The sequence below is a fragment of the Atheta coriaria genome, unplaced genomic scaffold (assembly GCF_025399875.1).
Source record: "Atheta coriaria isolate IRGN ID8LTWV9N9 unplaced genomic scaffold, Caltech_Dcor_3.1 hic_scaffold_1_pilon, whole genome shotgun sequence".
Taxonomy (NCBI): Eukaryota; Metazoa; Arthropoda; class Insecta; order Coleoptera; family Staphylinidae; genus Dalotia; species Dalotia coriaria.
In genome coordinates, this window is record NW_027045443.1 from 192,669 (window position 1) to 210,073 (window position 17,405).

Here is a 17,405-nt window from a genome sequence, read left to right on the forward strand (position 1 = left end):
AAAAGGTAAACAAACATTTATATTACACACACGTCCAATGTTTGTATGTGGGTAGTGTCTGAACAGCCTTGCGATCTCACGTCGCACTGGAATTCGACAGGTTTGTTCTTATTTCATATTGTCAGGTGATGCGCGTACGATATTCGTGTATAGTTTTGTACTATATACGCGACCGTGTGATGGCACTGCGTGTATCGTTTGCCTACACTGCAGGAATAAAATGAGTTTCGCCGTATCCGACGGATGGTTCGCACGCGGTCGTCGCGATTCTTCTTTCTCCGGATTTAATTCGGTAACGCGTATTACTTTCGGTGTTCTTAGTGATTATTGCTGACTATTGTGTCTCGCTTATGATTTATCGCTTATAAGATGTTCGCAAAGTGCAAATATTGTGTATTTGTTCGTGAGCAGGGTGCCGACGGATGCCGTTTACGATGGAAATTTTACCGTAATAACCAGTAAGTAAATCTTCCAATCTTTCATATTCTTCAATCTGTTGGTTGCTATCGCTTTTAGTTTGAGAGATATGCACTATTCAAGTTTATTGACTTAAATATGACGTTGATTTTTTTGTTTATCTAGTTATATTGCAATTAATCGCAATTGTATAGTTGAATCTTATTCGGTGTACCGTAGCAGGGTGGCGGTAAAAGTGTTTCCCATTCATGGCATCGGTAGAAGTGACTCGTATTTAGGGAACCGCATGAGTATGATTTTTTCTTCTCTTAGATTTCCAATTTAACTAGCTTATTTTATAGAAAATTGTCCGTAGATTAACAAAAATTGTAAAATAGTGTATTGTTTATTTCTATATCTATCAGCAAGCGCGAGCATTCGACACGAGAATTGTGTTTGTTTTGAACACAACTTACACTTTCTTATCGCATTCGCCGCGAGAATGCAACGCATGAGATCCCCTCACGCCGCACGTTGCCGCATCGTAGTTTTGTTTTGATCGCGGATAACGTGCCAAAGCGATTCGCGCGCCATCGACGCACTGACTATGCGCATCTCTTGCTTTCTTATCATAAACTGCCGCGTCGTTTCTTGCACAGTTTGCAGCCAGTTTCGTGCCGATATCTAGTTAATCCAGACGTATTTTACGCGACTCGTATTGTTTGTACGGACTTCCACTTTCCAAATTTGTATTAGTATTATATTAGATCATCAATCGACTATTTAATTTTAGTTTGTGACGAAAGTAAAGTTATTTCCTCTTTGCGCGTTTATTTCCTATAAATGTCGGTTTAGTGTATCTCCTTCATGTTGATTTGATAGTATCATTAGGATGACCAATTGTGCTGGTGTAAGTACTCGATACTTTTAACTAAACACTCCACTGTGTGATTATAATAAAGTCGTATGAAATATTTTTGTTTTACTTACGTTTCTTTTGTTTTATTTACAGTATTAGCCGTGGCTTGGAGTCCCACGAGTTTGGCATTGGTATGTTTACAATTCAATTATGTTTTTCATTATAATTTCTGCGTTGTTTTGATTTATCGCGCTCCACCGCGTGTTGCAAAAACATCAGAGAGTCGCGTACCCGGATGATGCATCTGAAAATTAACTGTTAGGATTTGTTTAGAAGATATTCACTGTCGAAAATTTCCTCACATTTCCGTTTTAACTATCATATCTTATAGAGATGAGGTCGTAGATTAAGACGCTGCGATCAGATCTTAATTATCTCTTTTAGTTTAGGAGATATTCGCGATTGAATGAAATGAGCAAAAATTGCAAAATGTCACTTTTTAGCACTTTTAGTCGCGTTTTTCGACCTTTTACTGTAGGAAATATAATTATTTTATATTTTTATCAGATAGGGAATTTTCCAATCTTTCATTATCAGCTATTCGTTGGTTGTTATCGCGTTTAGTTTAAGAGATATGAATTTTTAAAAATCGTCGAAAAAAAAGTATCAAGCACCCCCCCTTGGCAATTTTTTCTTAAGACTTAAAATTTCATCTCTCAGATTTCCCTTTTAACTATCCTATCTGATAGAGATAAGTTCTTAGATTAAGACGCTGCGATCAGATCCAATGTATCTCTTTTAGTTTACGAGATGGTGAATTTAATTCTGTATCCCCCTGTATAGAAACTTATTGCAAGAAAATTCCGTAACGCGAGTTATATTGAAAGTTGTGTGTGTGCGCCGTAGTACTCGTTGCGCTAGGAAATGTAGTTTGTTTGTTATAACTCGTGAAGGCGGTGTTACAATTAGTTCGAAATAATTTTCCTAGATGGTGAATTTAATTCTGTATCCCTCTGTATAGATATTTATTGCGAGAAAATTCCATAACGCGAGTTAGATTGAATGTTGTGTGTGACGCCGTAGTACTCGTTGCCCTAGGAATTGTAGTTTTATTACGCAGCTTTAAATTTGAACATCACGACTAATATAGGTTTGTTTCTAGGAGTCTCTACTACCGCCTTCGTACGGTGCCTTGAATGGGAGTCACTTCAGTCGCTACCTTCGTACGGTGCCCTAAATGGGACTCTTTATGGATCCTGTAAGAATAATTAATTTAATTTATGTATATATGTATATTTCATTTATATAAATATTTTCCAGTTGTTGGATAAAGCATTCGCTAATTCTGAGATGGCCAAGTTTTTCAATAAGGACCAACTGCAGAGGTTTCGTGGTACTGTTGGAGTGCGTATTGAAGATGATGTTTTGATTATGTTATATGTTGGCAATCTATAATATTTTATATTTTACTATTCTGTTATTCTGGTTTATAGTGTCTAAGAAATTGAAGATTGGATTGCCGGTGTTGATGATGATTCCAAACACGATTGAATGAATTTACAACGTTTTGAAGCTGATATTGATATCATATTATGTATCTAGTTAAATGGTATAAAAGAGCATTATATAATTGCATATTATTATCCTGTTTTCATGCATGTATTGTTAAAAATGCTGTATATATTGAGAAATTGAGTTTGTGATTCTACATGTTTGAATAAAATTGTTGTTTTATATTTTTGACTATAAATTTTTATTGTTTTATTTGCTCCAAACGGGCAACATAGCTCGCAACATCGTTACTCCTTTAATTTATCCATAAATCCCTTAAACTTTAATGGAAATGCCACTGCTAGATATGAGAAATAGTTCAAAATCAATTTTATATTTTATCAATATTAATTTAAAAACAGTATCACTAGTGCCATCTATCCATGAGTAACTAAACTACGTCGCTATTCGAAATGACCTGCTACTCACCAGCCTACTGCACTTTCTGCGATCCTAATATTCAAATGATTTTTGTTACCAATTTCAATGATTTCTCGACAAAATTTGTTGAGAAATTTGCTGAAATGTTGCTGCTCATCAGTCTGTGGTATTAGGAACGCAGAAAGTGGACATAGGCAGTTCCCGCAAAATTATTATATATATTATTTCAATTTGTTTCGGTAGATATTTCATTTGTTCTATAAAATTGCAAATAAGGCCTAAGCAGTTAATGCTAGTAAAAAAGTTACTAAAATAATTGTTGTAGAATTAAATTGTCGATCAGAATTCGAAAACTGAATTCAAAAAATCCAACTTTTAATTTTTATCATAAAAAAGAGAAATCTTTTGCCTTTTTTATAACAAAATCTTTTCCTTAAAAATTTTTTGTGCCATTTTGATGATTTTTCAATAATGATGCCACCTTGTAGAGAATTTTTCAAGGATCAAGATTATGTAGTTCTTTATTTTCTAGCCCTCTTAATTGTCGAGATCCTTCAGAATTGGAAAACTGAATTTGCTGAATAAAGATTTTTAAACATTCATTTTACCCGCCATTACTCGCCTCTTTTATTATCATACCTCCTCAGTCTTTCTGCGATCCGAATACCAAAACCTGAGTTTCGACTGTTTCGAGTCCAAATTTTGTGTCATTTTGCCTCCCAGAGTCGACAAAATAAAGATTGAATATTAGGAGCGCAGAAAGTTGAGGAGGCTGATAAAGTTTTCGCGGTAACTAGTAATGTGCTGCCTCTGGTGGCGACGGACCGAAGCTCAACATTTTCAGTTGTTGTAGTTTCTAATTGATAGATGGCACTAGCATGCACTTTTCAAAATAAATGATTTAAGGAATCGTTAAATACGTGATCAGATAGAAATAACAAAAATAATTATAATTAGAAAAACTTTGAAATATTCTTTATTAAAGAAAACACACAAGCATACATTTTGGGAGTCAATTTGTGTAATAATCACAAAATTTATTTAAGATAATGAAATTTATTACTAACAATCTGATGCAAGAATGGTCCTTTTACGATGTTAGAGTCAGGTGCAAAATCCCTAAAACAAGCAAAAATTAGTCCTTCGAACATAAAAATGCAATTTTGGGGTCAATTTGTGAGATAATCACAAAAGTTATTATGGAAAATGATAAAGAAATTTAATACTTACAATCTGATGCAAAAATGGTCCTTCTACGATGTCAGACTCAGGTGCAAAATCCCTAAAACCATCAAAAATTAGTCCTTCGAACATAAAAATGCAATTTTGGGGGTCAATTTGTGAGATAATCACAAAAGTTATTAAGGAAAATGATAAAGAAATTTAATACTTACAATCTGATGCAAAAATGGTCCTTCTACGATGTCAGACTCAGGTGCAAAATCCCTAAAACCATCAAAAATTAGTCCTTCGAACATAAAAATGCAATTTTGGGGGTCAATTTGTCAGATAATCACAAAAGTGATTATGGAAAATGATAAAGAAATTTAATACTTACAATCTGATGCAAAAATGGTCCTTCTACGATGTCAGACTCAGGTGCAAAATCCCTAAAACCATGAAAAATAAGTCCTTCGAACATAAAAATGCAATTTTGGGGGTCAATTTGTGAGATAATCACAAAAGCTATTATGGAAAATAATAAAGAAATTTAATACTTACCAGCTGATGCAAAAATGGTCCTTCTACGATGTAAGCCTCAGGTGCAAAATCCCTAAAACCATGAAAAATAAGTCCTTCGAACATAAAAATGCAATTTTGGGGGTCAATTTGTGAGATAATCACAAAAGTTATTATGGAAAATGATAAAGAAATTTAATACTTACAATCTGATGCAAAAATGGTCCTCCTACGATGTCAGACTCAGGTGCAAAATCCCTAAAACCATGAAAAATTAGTCCTTTGAACATAAAAATGCAATTTTGGGGATCAATTTGTGAGATAATCACAAAAGTTATTAAGGAAATTGATAAAGAAATTTAATACTTACAATCTGATGCAAAAATGGTCCTTCTACGATGTCAGACTCAGGTGCAAAATTCCTAAAACCATTAAAAATTAGTCCTTCGAACATAAAAATGCAATTTTGGGGGTCAATTTGTGAGATAATCACAAAAGTTATTATGGAAAATGATAAAGAAATTTAATACTTACAATCTGATGCAAAAATGGTCCTTCTACGATGTCAGACTCAGGTGCAATATCCCTAAAACCATGAAAAATAAGTCCTTCGAACATAAAAATGCAATTTTGGGGGTCAATTTGTGAGATAATCACAAAAGCTATTATGGAAAATAATAAAGAAATTTAATACTTACCAGCTGATGCAAAAATGGTCCTTCTACGATGTAAGCCTCAGGTGCAAAATCCCTAAAACCATGAAAAATAAGTCATTCGAACATAAAAATGCAATTTTGGGGGTCAATTTGTGAGATAATCACAAAAGTTATTATGGAAAATGATAAAGAAATTTAATACTTACAATCTGATGTAAAAATGGTCCTCCTACGATGTCAGACTCAGGTGCAAAATCCCTAAAACCATGAAAAATTAGTCCTTTGAACATAAAAATGCAATTTTGGGGATCAATTTGTGAGATAATCACAAAAGTTATTATGGAAAATGATAAAGAAATTTAATACTTACAATCTGATGCAAAAATGGTCCTTCTACGATGTCAGACTCAGGTGCAAAATCCCTAAAACCATGAAAAATAAGTCCTTCGAACATAAAAATGCAATTTTGGGGTCAATTTGTGAGATAATCACAAAAGCTATTATGGAAAATGATAAAGAAATTTAATACTTACCAGCTGATGCAAAAATGGTCCTTCTACGATGTAAGCCTCAGGTGCAAAATCCCTAAAACCATGAAAAATAAGTCATTCGAACATAAAAATGCAATTTTGGGGGTCAATTTGTGAGATAATCACAAAAGTTATTATGGAAAATGATAAAGAAATTTAATACTTACAATCTGATGTAAAAATGGTCCTCCTACGATGTCAGACTCAGGTGCAAAATCCCTAAAACCATGAAAAATTAGTCCTTTGAACATAAAAATGCAATTTTGGGGATCAATTTGTGAGATAATCACAAAAGTTATTATGGAAAATGATAAAGAAATTTAATACTTACAATCTGATGCAAAAATGGTCCTTCTACGATGTCAGACTCAGGTGCAAAATCCCTAAAACAAGCAAAAATTAGTCCTTCGAACATAAAAATTCAATTTTGGGGTCCAATTTGTGAGATAATCACAAAAGTTACTTATGAAAATGATAAATAAATTAATTACTTACAATCTGATGCGAGAATGGTCCTTCTAGGATGTCAGACTCAGGTGCAAAATCCCTAAAACAAGCAAAAATTAGTCCTTCGAACATAAAAATTCAATTTTGGGGTCCAATTTGTGAGATAATCACATAAGTTATTAGGGAAAATGATAAAGAAATTTAATACTTACAATCTGATGCAAAAATGGTCCTTCTACGATGTCAGACTCAGGTGCAAAATCCCTAAAACCATCAAAAATAAGAATACATCAAATAAATAATTTAATTCCGCATCTCTAAACACCACGCTGAAGTTAGTGAATCGCCTAGATTGCGCGTAAACCCGAAAAAATACAAACATTTCCCGAGAAAGGGTGAGAAGAAATTAACGCGTTTATGCTAATTTTCGCGGGTTGCAGGTCAAATTCCTGCAACAAACAAATACAATCTGACGGTGAATTTAATTCCGCATCTGTAGATACCGCGCTGAAGTTAATAAGCCAATAAGGTCGCGAGCAAACACAAAAAATAGAAGCATTTCACGAAAAAGGGTGACAAAATCACACTTTTATGTTAATTTTCGCGGGTTGCAGGTGGAATTCCTGTCACTCAATTTGCGATTACGGGGTAAATTGTTAGCTTTTCGCTTATTGAAATTACGACAAAATGCAAGATATTGCAGCCATGTGATACTTTACAAAAACAAATAGCACGCGTGCAAACAACACCACAGCGCGACACAAACTGCGTTTGCAAAACATAGCCTGCGGCAGCCAGCCTGCAAATACCGGCACGACTGCTTCCGGTACATGCGCCGTGTAGTATCGAAAATCGCAAAAATAAACAAATTTGAATTAGAGCCTGCACTAGCGCCATCTGCTTTCGAAAACACAAACTAGCTTGACTCAAAGCACTAGCGCCATCTAGTGTCGGCGGTACCTAGTAACGCTATATTGTAGGAAACTACTGCAACTACCAACACTTGAATCATTGAAATATTTTGAACGATGAGAATTGGAAAAGGTGCCAAACTATTACCTATCAATTATATTAAATTTCGCATCCTCGATTTGTAGATCTAGTTTATTACACCATTCAATTAAAATTTAACTTTTAATTTCCTATTATTATTATATAAATTAAAATAGTAACCACCCATTAATTACTATCTGAGTTATTACGCTCACAACTAGAATACCTAGACTTCTTTTTCTTGCTTGACTTTGAGGCCTTTTTTTCCTTCTTTGGTTTCTTCAAGTTAGTGTCTGGCTTCTTATCAACAATTTCTTGCATTGGTTCCTGCTTAACCTGATAAATAGGCAGTCTGTAGGGCAATTTAATGTCACCTACAATCTGATCAGCTAATGTTTCTCTGGCATCAACTGGTTCCTGCTTCACTTCAGTTTTAAATCTTTTAATCTTGGCCTTATGTTGCCTTTCTTCTAATTCATCTTCATCTGCAACCCCCATACCCTGCTGTTCTTGAATTTGCTTCACTTTGTCTTTCTCACTCTTGGGCACTTTATAATTACTAACATGATCCACTCGAATGGTCCTGTTTAGGATCTTAATTCCATTGAAGTTATCCACCACTAAATCGGTGGAACGTTGATCTTCATAACAGATGAAACCAAAACCACGTGATTTACCAGTGTCCTTGTCTCTGATCAGATTCAGATGCACAATTTCACCATACTGGGAGAAAATGCAGATTATATCCCCTTCAGTGAGATCATATGGCAGTCCTCCCACAAATAGCCATGCACTATCTCTGTACTGATCATGCCATGAGGTTTTGTTAAGACCTGCTAGTTCTTGTGCACTCAATTTGAGAACATTCTTCATATTCCTAAAATACAAGCAGCAATTTGAATCGTGTTACTTGTACTCATCATTAGACTTTTAAAAAATCAGACTGTTAGGGACTTACGTTAAAGGATTCATCTTATCAATCAATTCTGCTCTTTCTTAGACAGAATATGTAGCTTTAAAACACTTTAATTACACTTAAAACACCTTATAACCTGTATTTGTATAACCCCCAAGCACAAATATTTTCGTGCGCGTCGCTACGATCCCACCAGACTACAGCTGACGAACGTCAGAAACCGAAACGTTACTCTCAAGCAAGCTGTGCTAGCGGCGTGTGCACTGAATTATACAATCATATATTAAAAGAGGAAAGAACTGCACAATGTTTGCCCTGCGGAGGCTTTCCACCGTCGCACTCAGGTAATGCCACGCTTTGAAAACCAACCAAATATGCAATACTAGCTTTAAACTAATTCTATATAATATAAATCTAGCGGTGCCCGTTGCAAACACTCTTTGCCGGACTTGCCTTATGCCTATGAAGCCCTGGAGCCCATCATCAGCCGTGACATCATGACGCTTCACCACCAGAAACATCATGCCACCTATGTGAACAATCTGAATGCAACCGAAGAGAAATTGTCTCAGGCAATCAGTAAGTGTGATGTCTCTACTGCAATCTCGCTGGAACCGGCGCTCCGCTTCAATGGTGGTGGTCATCTCAACCATACCATTTTCTGGGAGACACTCTCCCCAAAGTGTACTGAAGCATCCAAGGATCTGATGGTGGCCATTACTGAATCTTTTGGCAGCTTTGATGCAATGAAGGAACTGTTATCAGCTGCTGCTGTGGGAGTTCAAGGTTCAGGCTGGGCTTGGCTTGGATATGATCCTAAAATAAGTATGTGACTTTTGTCCTGATAGAAACTCATCAACATTAATGAGATGATTGTTTACAGAGCGCTTACGGATTGCACAGTGTGCTAACCAGGACCCGCTGGAGGCGACAACCGGGTTGAAGCCGTTGTTCGGGATCGACGTCTGGGAGCACGCTTACTATTTACAGTACAAGAACGTGCGCGCCGACTACGTGAAGGCCATCTTTGAGGTCACTAATTGGGAGGCGGTTAGCAAGCGTTATTCCAAAGCCGCATGTTAATGTATGGGGACAGCATTGATATTGATCTAGTTGTTAATAAAGTAAAACAAACACGTGTACACACAAATTGAATTGTTTTCTTTTTATACAAATGCCTAGCTATAACACGATAGGGAGACGCCGCCATCAGCGCTTCCCGATCATACTGAGTACTGACTTACAAGCCCTTGAGTTACCGACTGCCTACAACAGGTGTAAACAGCACAACTAGAACGTAATAAATATACATTCATACAATAATTAACACCTTAACATAGCATAATTTTCCTGGTTATTGTTAATACTGCTATAAAAAAATATCGTACATATCCTACACGGTAATATCACAGACAACAGCGTCGCAGTCGTTTTTTGAAAAGATCTGCGCGCTCCTAGATGCTAGTTTTACACTTTCGTGACGGGCCCGCTTCGCATCAGGCCCTTGTGCGTAAAGCGCGGCCGCAGGATTTTGTTCCAGCTCCGAAACGTCTTATACGAGAACACCCACAACGTAGAGAAGATAATACTGAGGTAGCGCGTGCACACCTTCAACAGCTCAACGTACAACGAGTCAGAGAAGTAGCACAGCACGCTTACAAGCAACGGCACTGCAATCCCCAAACTAATAATTCCCAGTCTGTAGATAAGTCGTTCCAGTTTATGTGGGGAACGACCTGCATAGACAAGAGCAGCGCGTACACTGCGGAGTCCCTGCGATGTTAGTACAGCAAGGACCATTCCCAGGACAACAACGAATACCTGTGCCATTGTCAGCACCAGACTGCTCATCTCGCAGAAGCCGTTGAATGAATTGGCCTTAAAACTATTGAAAACAAGCACGTGCACGATGGGCACACCGGAAAGACTCCAGACGATTGAATGTACACGCGCTGCGATCTTCTCAATGGCCTCGGTTGACCACTCCTTGGACGCGCTGAGGTACCACACGTAACTGAAGGTACACCACCATAATGCATACGCAAAGTCAAAGTAGGTATGCAGCAGGACGAAGACCACACAGGCGCGTCCATCTAAAGGTCGTATGGTACCCTCATCCACCGTGCAAGTGAGCGTGGATAGAGTCCACTGGCAAAAGTATAACACGCTGGAAGAGAGCCCACAGATGGTTAGGAAGAGGATGGGTCTCGCCGGCCATCGGAAACGCTTCGGTTGGATGACGAAAGTCAGCAGTGTGAAGACCACAACAACAATGGCGAGGATACTCCAGATGAGAATCCACACCTCGACGATCAGTTTGTCATCGTTGGTGGTGTCGTATTTCTGGGGTACCGTGATACAGTTACCGCCAACACGCACCATGTTCGCGGGACATTTCTTCTGCAGGCGGTTGATCATATAGGATGAAGTCATGTCGGAGTTTCCGGTGAAATCATCATCGTCCGGTGGTTGCTGCATGCAGAGATCAGGTGGTTCCGGGAAACTATAAAGTATAACCATTTAGTAAAAACCTAAAATTCCGATATAAACACAATAACTACCTGGTGCATTTGAGTTGGACAAGACCAGCCCGGCGGATTATATGGGAACAGTCCAAGTTTACCTCCTCACAGAGACCATTACAGGCAGGAACCGCTCCGGGGATGTGTTCAGAACACAAAGGGAAGTACAGGGAGCAGATGAACAAACGTAGAAACGGCGAACATTTACTGCTTAGGAGCTCGTCCATTTTCCCAAGCTGGAAACAAAATCATAATTAACATTTGAGCGGTGCATCATGTGAACGCAAGCGGGAAAAAAATCAATGGATCGTGAACGACGCAGACCATTTCCCGATAAACCAGTAAGTATGTACGTAAGTCAGATAAAACCGGCGCGACGCGGAGACAAGAATGTGGCCGCCCGATGAAAAAGAAGACGGCTGTCTTTCTTCTAATGGCGGACGCGCGAGTCATTCCCCGGTCGTGGGTTTTTATCTCTTTTTGGAAGTGAAATCACGGATGCATCCAGGACAAATCATCAAAAATGAAAATTTGCTGCAGCAGATTGCCATCGAGCGAAATTAAGACGGAGGACGCCACCGCATTGCTGCAATCGTGGTGCGCGCGCTTTGCCTCACTCACGAAGCCAGCTCTGGTCGTCGTCGTCCCGGCCCTAATAATGATTGCACGCCGACCGGCCACTTCTAGGAAGATTCTCGCTTGTAATGACGCGGGACGGGCGGCGAGAGGAGAGGCTAATAACAGAGCGGCCTCGATGAAGGCGCCTGGGCCTTTATGATTGCCCCCTCGGGGGTCTTCTATTACCGCGTGCTTCTTCGGCGCAACGCAATCGACGATTGCGGCATCGCTACCACGCGTGTGCATCGTGCTCGCGTCTTGTGCGTGCCTACGTCCTGACGAACGTAACGACGTAACACACGCTGCGAGAAGATGTAAAGAGGAATCAAGGCAACACAATTAATAGAAAGGAGGAAAGGACCCGGGCCTGAATGCCGGCTGATGCTTGCTGGGAAGGGAAAAGTGCAAAGCTATCGGCTTTTGTTGAGCAACCGTGCCACAAAACATTATCAATTTTGCACGCCCCGTGAAGCGCTCTTCATAATGCCGCCCGGCCGAGACAATGGCCCAACCAGTTGCTTGCTTTTTTTTGTCATCATCATCATCCCGGCGCGGCAGCGGCCGCGAGGAAATGGCTTTTTGCGAAATTTCTTGCGAGCAAAAAGTGCGCGACTGGAAACAATTCGCGATGCGGGCAAAAAAATGTCTCCGCTGCGAGAGACGCAGAAACCGCGCCGCTCTTGTTTCAGTCGCGATGCGCGGACCCTTTGAAATGTGTCAGTCAATTGCTGACCTTGGGCATCAACGACCCCGCTGCTACTGTCGCTGCAGTCTCTCACCGAAGATAGATCTGCGACTGCGATCAGCTTTCGACGCACATCGCACGGCTTTATCATCGAATTAGCAAATCGCGGAGCGAGAGACCTACCCGAAGAAACCCGCTGAAATAGCCATTTTATTCATTTCAAGCCTATACCTGCGCATTCATTCAATCCTATCAAATCCAATTCAAGAACTACCGCAGCCTGGAACGCAACAATGCACGGCCGCGAAAACAAAACGAAGAACACAATGCGCGCACACACCGGCTGGAAATATTCGCGACCAGCCAACAATACCACCACCACATACAATCACATCAGTTATTATTAAAAATGTACCTCGCGTTAATTAGCACGTAAGCGCTGCGTGCATCCTGCAACAAAGCGGAAAACCAGCCAATTTGATGTCTTAATCCCGCCGCTCGAATATTTTTTATTCGCGGCCGGCGATTAATTAGCCGGCGTATCAAACACGCGCATCTCGAAAAAAAATGTAATATGCATGTTTGATGGCGAGCGGCGGCCATAAAGCGAGCAAGAAGTAACTGTGCATTCGCCTCCTGGTTTTTATTTACAATAGCGGAAGATACACGGCTGCGGCTACTGTGCGCGCAACGCACGTCGCGGGTTTCCTTTCGTCGTACGATTGTGTGTGACTGCACTTAATTCGAAATTTTCCGCGATTCATTGTGGGAACCATGCAAATATCCCCCCCGCCCGCACGCTGCGCAAACCGAGAGTGCGGTGAAGTGAAGCGGGCAAAACATCGAAATCCTCTTTAAACTCATCGGCTCGGAAAGTCAACACGAAGGTTTTCAATCATTTCTCAGAACGCCTCTGTATAAATATTAACATGTTTGCTCTTCGCAAGCATGGCATTGTGCGCACCAGCCCACGAAAACAATCACGTCTATGACTGGCCGCGGTGTCAACATTGAGTGAATAATGTTTTCAATTGCTCTCGGTGCGCTGTCAGTTTCGAAAACAACTGGTATGTCGATTTTATTGGGGCTTGTATATGTACCTACTATGTACTTACTTAGTTGTATTATCGGCTTCGGTATTATCGCGAAGCGGTATCAGTCATCAAAGGCGCGGTGCCGCGCGCTGTCAAAGGCGATGCGACTCAATATAAATAAATATGAAAGCAATTTAAAAGTAAATTAAAGCTTAAGCGCGCTTATCGCTGTCCTGGTCGGCGCGGCACAATATCATCTCTCGGCGACGAGTGCAAATCAAATAGGTTTTGAAGAGGTTTTCAAGAAGTTGTCGCATTGTGTCTTGCGCAATTTCGGTCGGTCGATATTGCGCGCCATAAAACGATATAACTTGTTTGCCATCACCGGGCGCGGCGTGTTTCCTTTGAGGCTTTATACTTGTGTTTACAAATTTTTATTTTTATTGGCTTGCGCCGCCATAAAATGATTGATGCAATTTAGGTGTGAATTAAACTCGTTTTTGTTACAATTGCCGTTTGAAACAACAACAACAACAACTTGGTACAAAAAAAAATGCGGTGAAAATTTCGCACACTTTTTATTCGAGGATTTTATGATCGCTTTGGTGCGCGCCGCGATTATTTTTCCATCGAACTACGAAGCCGGCAATAATAATAAAAATAACTCAAACATTTTAAAAGAAGAATTCCATCCCGACCACGCCGAGCCGCGCGGTTGTAAAATTACGCGCTAATTGGTTTTATGAATTTCTCGTGCTTGTAAAAAGCGCAGGCAGCGCGCGGTGCAATAAAACCCTTTCTGGGGATAAACGCAAATAGTCGGTCGGTCGGGTTTTATTGAAGGGACGACGTCACGTACGCGTCGGCGTCGATCGCCTTTCATGTTCGCCGTTTTCGTTTCATTAGTGCTTTGAAGTGTGCGAACATCCACATGTGTCGCGCGAGCGCGCGGCGCGGCGCGCACACCTACACCGCAAAACTATTTGCGATCGAACAACAAACATCGCCGTCGATCCGCGCGCATAGATCAAACGCGCGGCGCATCCGGCATTCGAAAATCATAATAAACGCGAGCATGACGGCTGGGATAATTGCGATCGTTAGGCGGTATTAAACGATTACCGTCTAATTGGGCGGGCGTCGTAAAGCGACCGAGTGCATTAATTAGTCTTTAATTGCCGGCGTGATGTAATTGAACAAGACAGCCAAGACACAAGTCACATGCATGAGAATAATGTAAACGCTAGTTATCATCGTGCATTACTTAATCTGTGTACCTACGCGTGTCCCACAGATAAAACCCAACACAACATAACGCAGCATAGAAAGAGAGTGGCGAAACATCTGCCCGGCAGTGTAATTACCTCGAAAATAGCCTCCTCCTGACTGGCATGGCCCAAGAAGTTGGGCATGTGCGTGGTGTTGTAGCCGAGGCCCTGGCACATCGGCGCGGCGATCCTCTCGCAGCGGGGTGGCGACAGGGCGCAAACATGCCGCACAATGACGACAAGGGCGCAGATTAGCCCGATGCGCATCGAGGCGAACATTTCTCGGGCTTTTGTTCGGATCGCTTTCCTTTCTTGCGCCGCTCCTCAAAGCGGCTGAGCGGGCATGCACTGGATGCGCGCGATCATGTTACCCGTGAAAGGGCCATGCGAGATCCGGTCGGTCGGTCGGTCGGTTTATTAGCCGGCCGGCGGTCGTCGTGTAATCCAAAAGCGGCGCGGCGTTTTTGTTATTAATTAAGCGCGCCGAGGAGAGCAGCGCGCGCGCGCGCGACTTGCTGCGGCCGGTTTCTTCGCGGGGACAGCGAAGATGTTGCCGCGCGTGGAGAAGAACCAGGACTGGAGTGGCGCAGCGCGACGACGTCTTTGATGTTATTTTCGGTTGCACTTTGTCGAAGGCCCGACGAGCACGCCGCCGCCGCTTCGGCACAGTATACACAAACGTTCGAGCTTTAATGATCAAAAGAGTTTATAAATAGTAACGCAAACACATCACGGCTTTGAGTACTACTACTACGCGCCGAGTTGACTTGCGCCCGCGTCCGACTGTTTCATCCCGAGTCGATCAAAACGCAACACTTTTTGACGAGCGCACGAGGATCAAAGCCACTTGGAAGCACTATGGTTTACGTTAAAGTATAAATAATATTAGAACAATAAATACGCACGCGGAACTTTCGCACTTTGCGCAACACAGCGCCGCGCGGAGGAGAAAACCTGTACGTCCGTACACGACCAGCCCGTCGGGTCGAATGGAGTCAGACTTGCGCGCTCCGCTCAGCCACAACTCTGATGGTGAGGCACACCAGCAATACCCGCGTGTGCCCCGCTCAACCCGCGGTACTGGTGCCACTACTAGCGGCGGCAGCGACTCAAAGAGACGCGCACAAAAACTTGGCTGGAGTGGCTCGCATCACTCGTGTGTGTGCGTATTACTCATCAATAAATCAAACGTGCGCCGAAATGCACGGGCGTCGATATCGAAATCGCATTACCGATAGCGACGCACATGATAAAATCGGCATTAAACGATTATTAGACTCCTTTGATCTCGCTGTCATTACCGCATTATTGATTTTGCATATTTTTGGATAACTTCGAGAGTAAAACCACGGCGTACCGCAGTACAACACGAAAACGAAACCGAAACATCCTACAAAGAGACGCATTGAAACGTATATGGGGAGCGAAGGTTGAAAGAGTCTTCGCCGGTCGGTCTTCGGTCTTCGTCGAGCGGATAGCGCTTTGGTAAGTGGCAGGCTCATGAGGAATGTAACCGGCGAGATCAAAGGAGCGCCGCCGCGAACAGAAACCGCGCCGCAACTGCGACTACCTAGCGATTTACAGCTGTAACATTACAGCCGCACTCGCCGAAAAACCAGCCACCAGGGACCCCCGGGCCCCCAGGGCTTCGTTAATTGCGAATCTATTGTTCCGATCCGATTTACAAATTGCACTCATTGTGGCCAACCAACACGCCGGGCGCACCGTGATTACCCGTGTTTCGTTTTCGTCCCGTTTCCGATTTCCGCCGACCCTAATTATTATTCGAACCTCTTCGAATTTCTTCGGCTGTTGGCGACGCAATTACACACCTAATACGCCGTCGTTCCACCTGAAAATGCAATTTCCCGTCGATTCGCATTGTTCGCCGGGCGTGAAACGCGGTAGTCGCCGCGCCGGTCTATCTGCCGGCGTAATAAATATCGTAATGAACTCGCGTCCCGATATTATTATATAATTACTACGCACACAACACACACACACCATTGTGTCGCGTCGATAATTTATTACGCATTCGTGCTTTAATATCGTAATGATCGCATCGGTGCATCCGCCTCGCTCACGGCGCGACGGTCGCATTACACGCCGAAGAAGTAAATTAGTACCGGCGAACTACCGTCGGGCAACAGGTACACCGCCATGCCGGCGCATCTATGTAATGCATTTATAATTAGAGAGCGCGCTGGAGAAAACTTTAGACGAATTACGGACAAAAATCAGGTCAATTTTCAAATTTTGAATAATTACGCCATGCATTGCCGTAAACAATAAATCATTACGCGGCGGGAATGGCGCACGAATGTGCAAATTCGAATTTGATTCGAATTTGAACGTAATTAAACATCATTTCGCGCTGCACTGGTTAATAGGCATGGGTTGATAGCGGCGGGGCCGCGTAATGCGTTCTGGCTGCTCCTTCGGCGCGCTGGCTCGGCTGGATCGGGACGAAATACCGGTTTGGATTCGTTCCGCCGCCGCGTACAGACGAAACGTCGGCATCTCGATGTGTAAAACTTTAATAGTTTGTAATTGCCCAACCTCCTACGTAGCTCCGTCCTTTTCGCGCCGCTGCGGCGTGACTTAAGCCATGCGCGCACATGGAACGAATGGGACGAAATGAGAAAGAGGATAATCGAGCGAATCGAGCGTGAGTGCCCCGACCGCGGCATTATATAAAATATCAAAATAAAAAGCGCATCGGCTCTTCGCAGCTGCGCAGCCTTGCCGCCGACGAATCTCTAGTGTGTGTGTAGGTTTTGATTCTTCACCGATCTTTCAAATACTGGAAATCATCACCGTGTCTTGAGAAAATATTCGAAAACACGCTGTCGTCGTATGCAACTTACCA

The 17,405-nt window shown here is 41.9% G+C and overlaps 3 protein-coding genes across 3 annotated transcripts; 1 reads left to right on the plus strand and 2 right to left on the minus strand.

Annotated features, from left to right (window-relative positions):
• Positions 1 to 7,588: 7,588 nt before the first annotated feature.
• Positions 7,589 to 8,592, minus strand: LOC135794703 (RNA-binding motif protein, X-linked 2). The gene is made up of 2 exons (XM_065306076.1): positions 8,452 to 8,592; positions 7,589 to 8,370 (listed from the first exon to the last, which is right to left on the minus strand). The coding sequence occupies exons 1-2, from the start codon at positions 8,463 to 8,465 to the stop codon at positions 7,680 to 7,682; spliced, it is 705 nt and encodes a 234-aa protein (XP_065162148.1). The 5' UTR covers positions 8,466 to 8,592; the 3' UTR covers positions 7,589 to 7,679.
• Positions 8,593 to 8,610: 18 nt separating this feature from the next.
• Positions 8,611 to 9,559, plus strand: Sod2 (superoxide dismutase 2). The gene is made up of 3 exons (XM_065306087.1): positions 8,611 to 8,753; positions 8,828 to 9,234; positions 9,293 to 9,559. The coding sequence occupies exons 1-3, from the start codon at positions 8,716 to 8,718 to the stop codon at positions 9,490 to 9,492; spliced, it is 645 nt and encodes a 214-aa protein (XP_065162159.1). The 5' UTR covers positions 8,611 to 8,715; the 3' UTR covers positions 9,493 to 9,559.
• LOC135794681 (frizzled-10-A-like) lies at positions 9,550 to 16,789 on the minus strand. The gene is made up of 3 exons (XM_065306044.1): positions 14,633 to 16,789; positions 10,971 to 11,167; positions 9,550 to 10,912 (listed from the first exon to the last, which is right to left on the minus strand). The coding sequence occupies exons 1-3, from the start codon at positions 14,813 to 14,815 to the stop codon at positions 9,877 to 9,879; spliced, it is 1,416 nt and encodes a 471-aa protein (XP_065162116.1). The 5' UTR covers positions 14,816 to 16,789; the 3' UTR covers positions 9,550 to 9,876.
• Between the last annotated feature and the right edge of the window lie 616 nt (positions 16,790 to 17,405).

Bases quoted from the DNA above. Each gene is read 5' to 3' on its own strand.
- Sod2 (XM_065306087.1), top strand. From the start codon at position 8,716: ATGTTTGCCCTGCGGAGGCTTTCCACCGTCGCACTCAG. The intron at 8,754-8,827 runs GTAATGCCACGC...ATATAAATCTAG, and splicing joins CTTTCCACCGTCGCACTCAG to CGGTGCCCGTTGCAAACACT. The intron at 9,235-9,292 runs GTATGTGACTTT...GATTGTTTACAG, and splicing joins TGGATATGATCCTAAAATAA to AGCGCTTACGGATTGCACAG.
- LOC135794681 (XM_065306044.1), bottom strand. From the start codon at position 14,815: ATGTTCGCCTCGATGCGCATCGGGCTAATCTGCGCCCTTGTCGTCATT. The intron at 11,168-14,632 runs GTAATTACACTG...TTTTGTTTCCAG, and splicing joins AGGAGGAGGCTATTTTCGAG to CTTGGGAAAATGGACGAGCT. The intron at 10,913-10,970 runs GTAGTTATTGTG...TATACTTTATAG, and splicing joins GTCCAACTCAAATGCACCAG to TTTCCCGGAACCACCTGATC.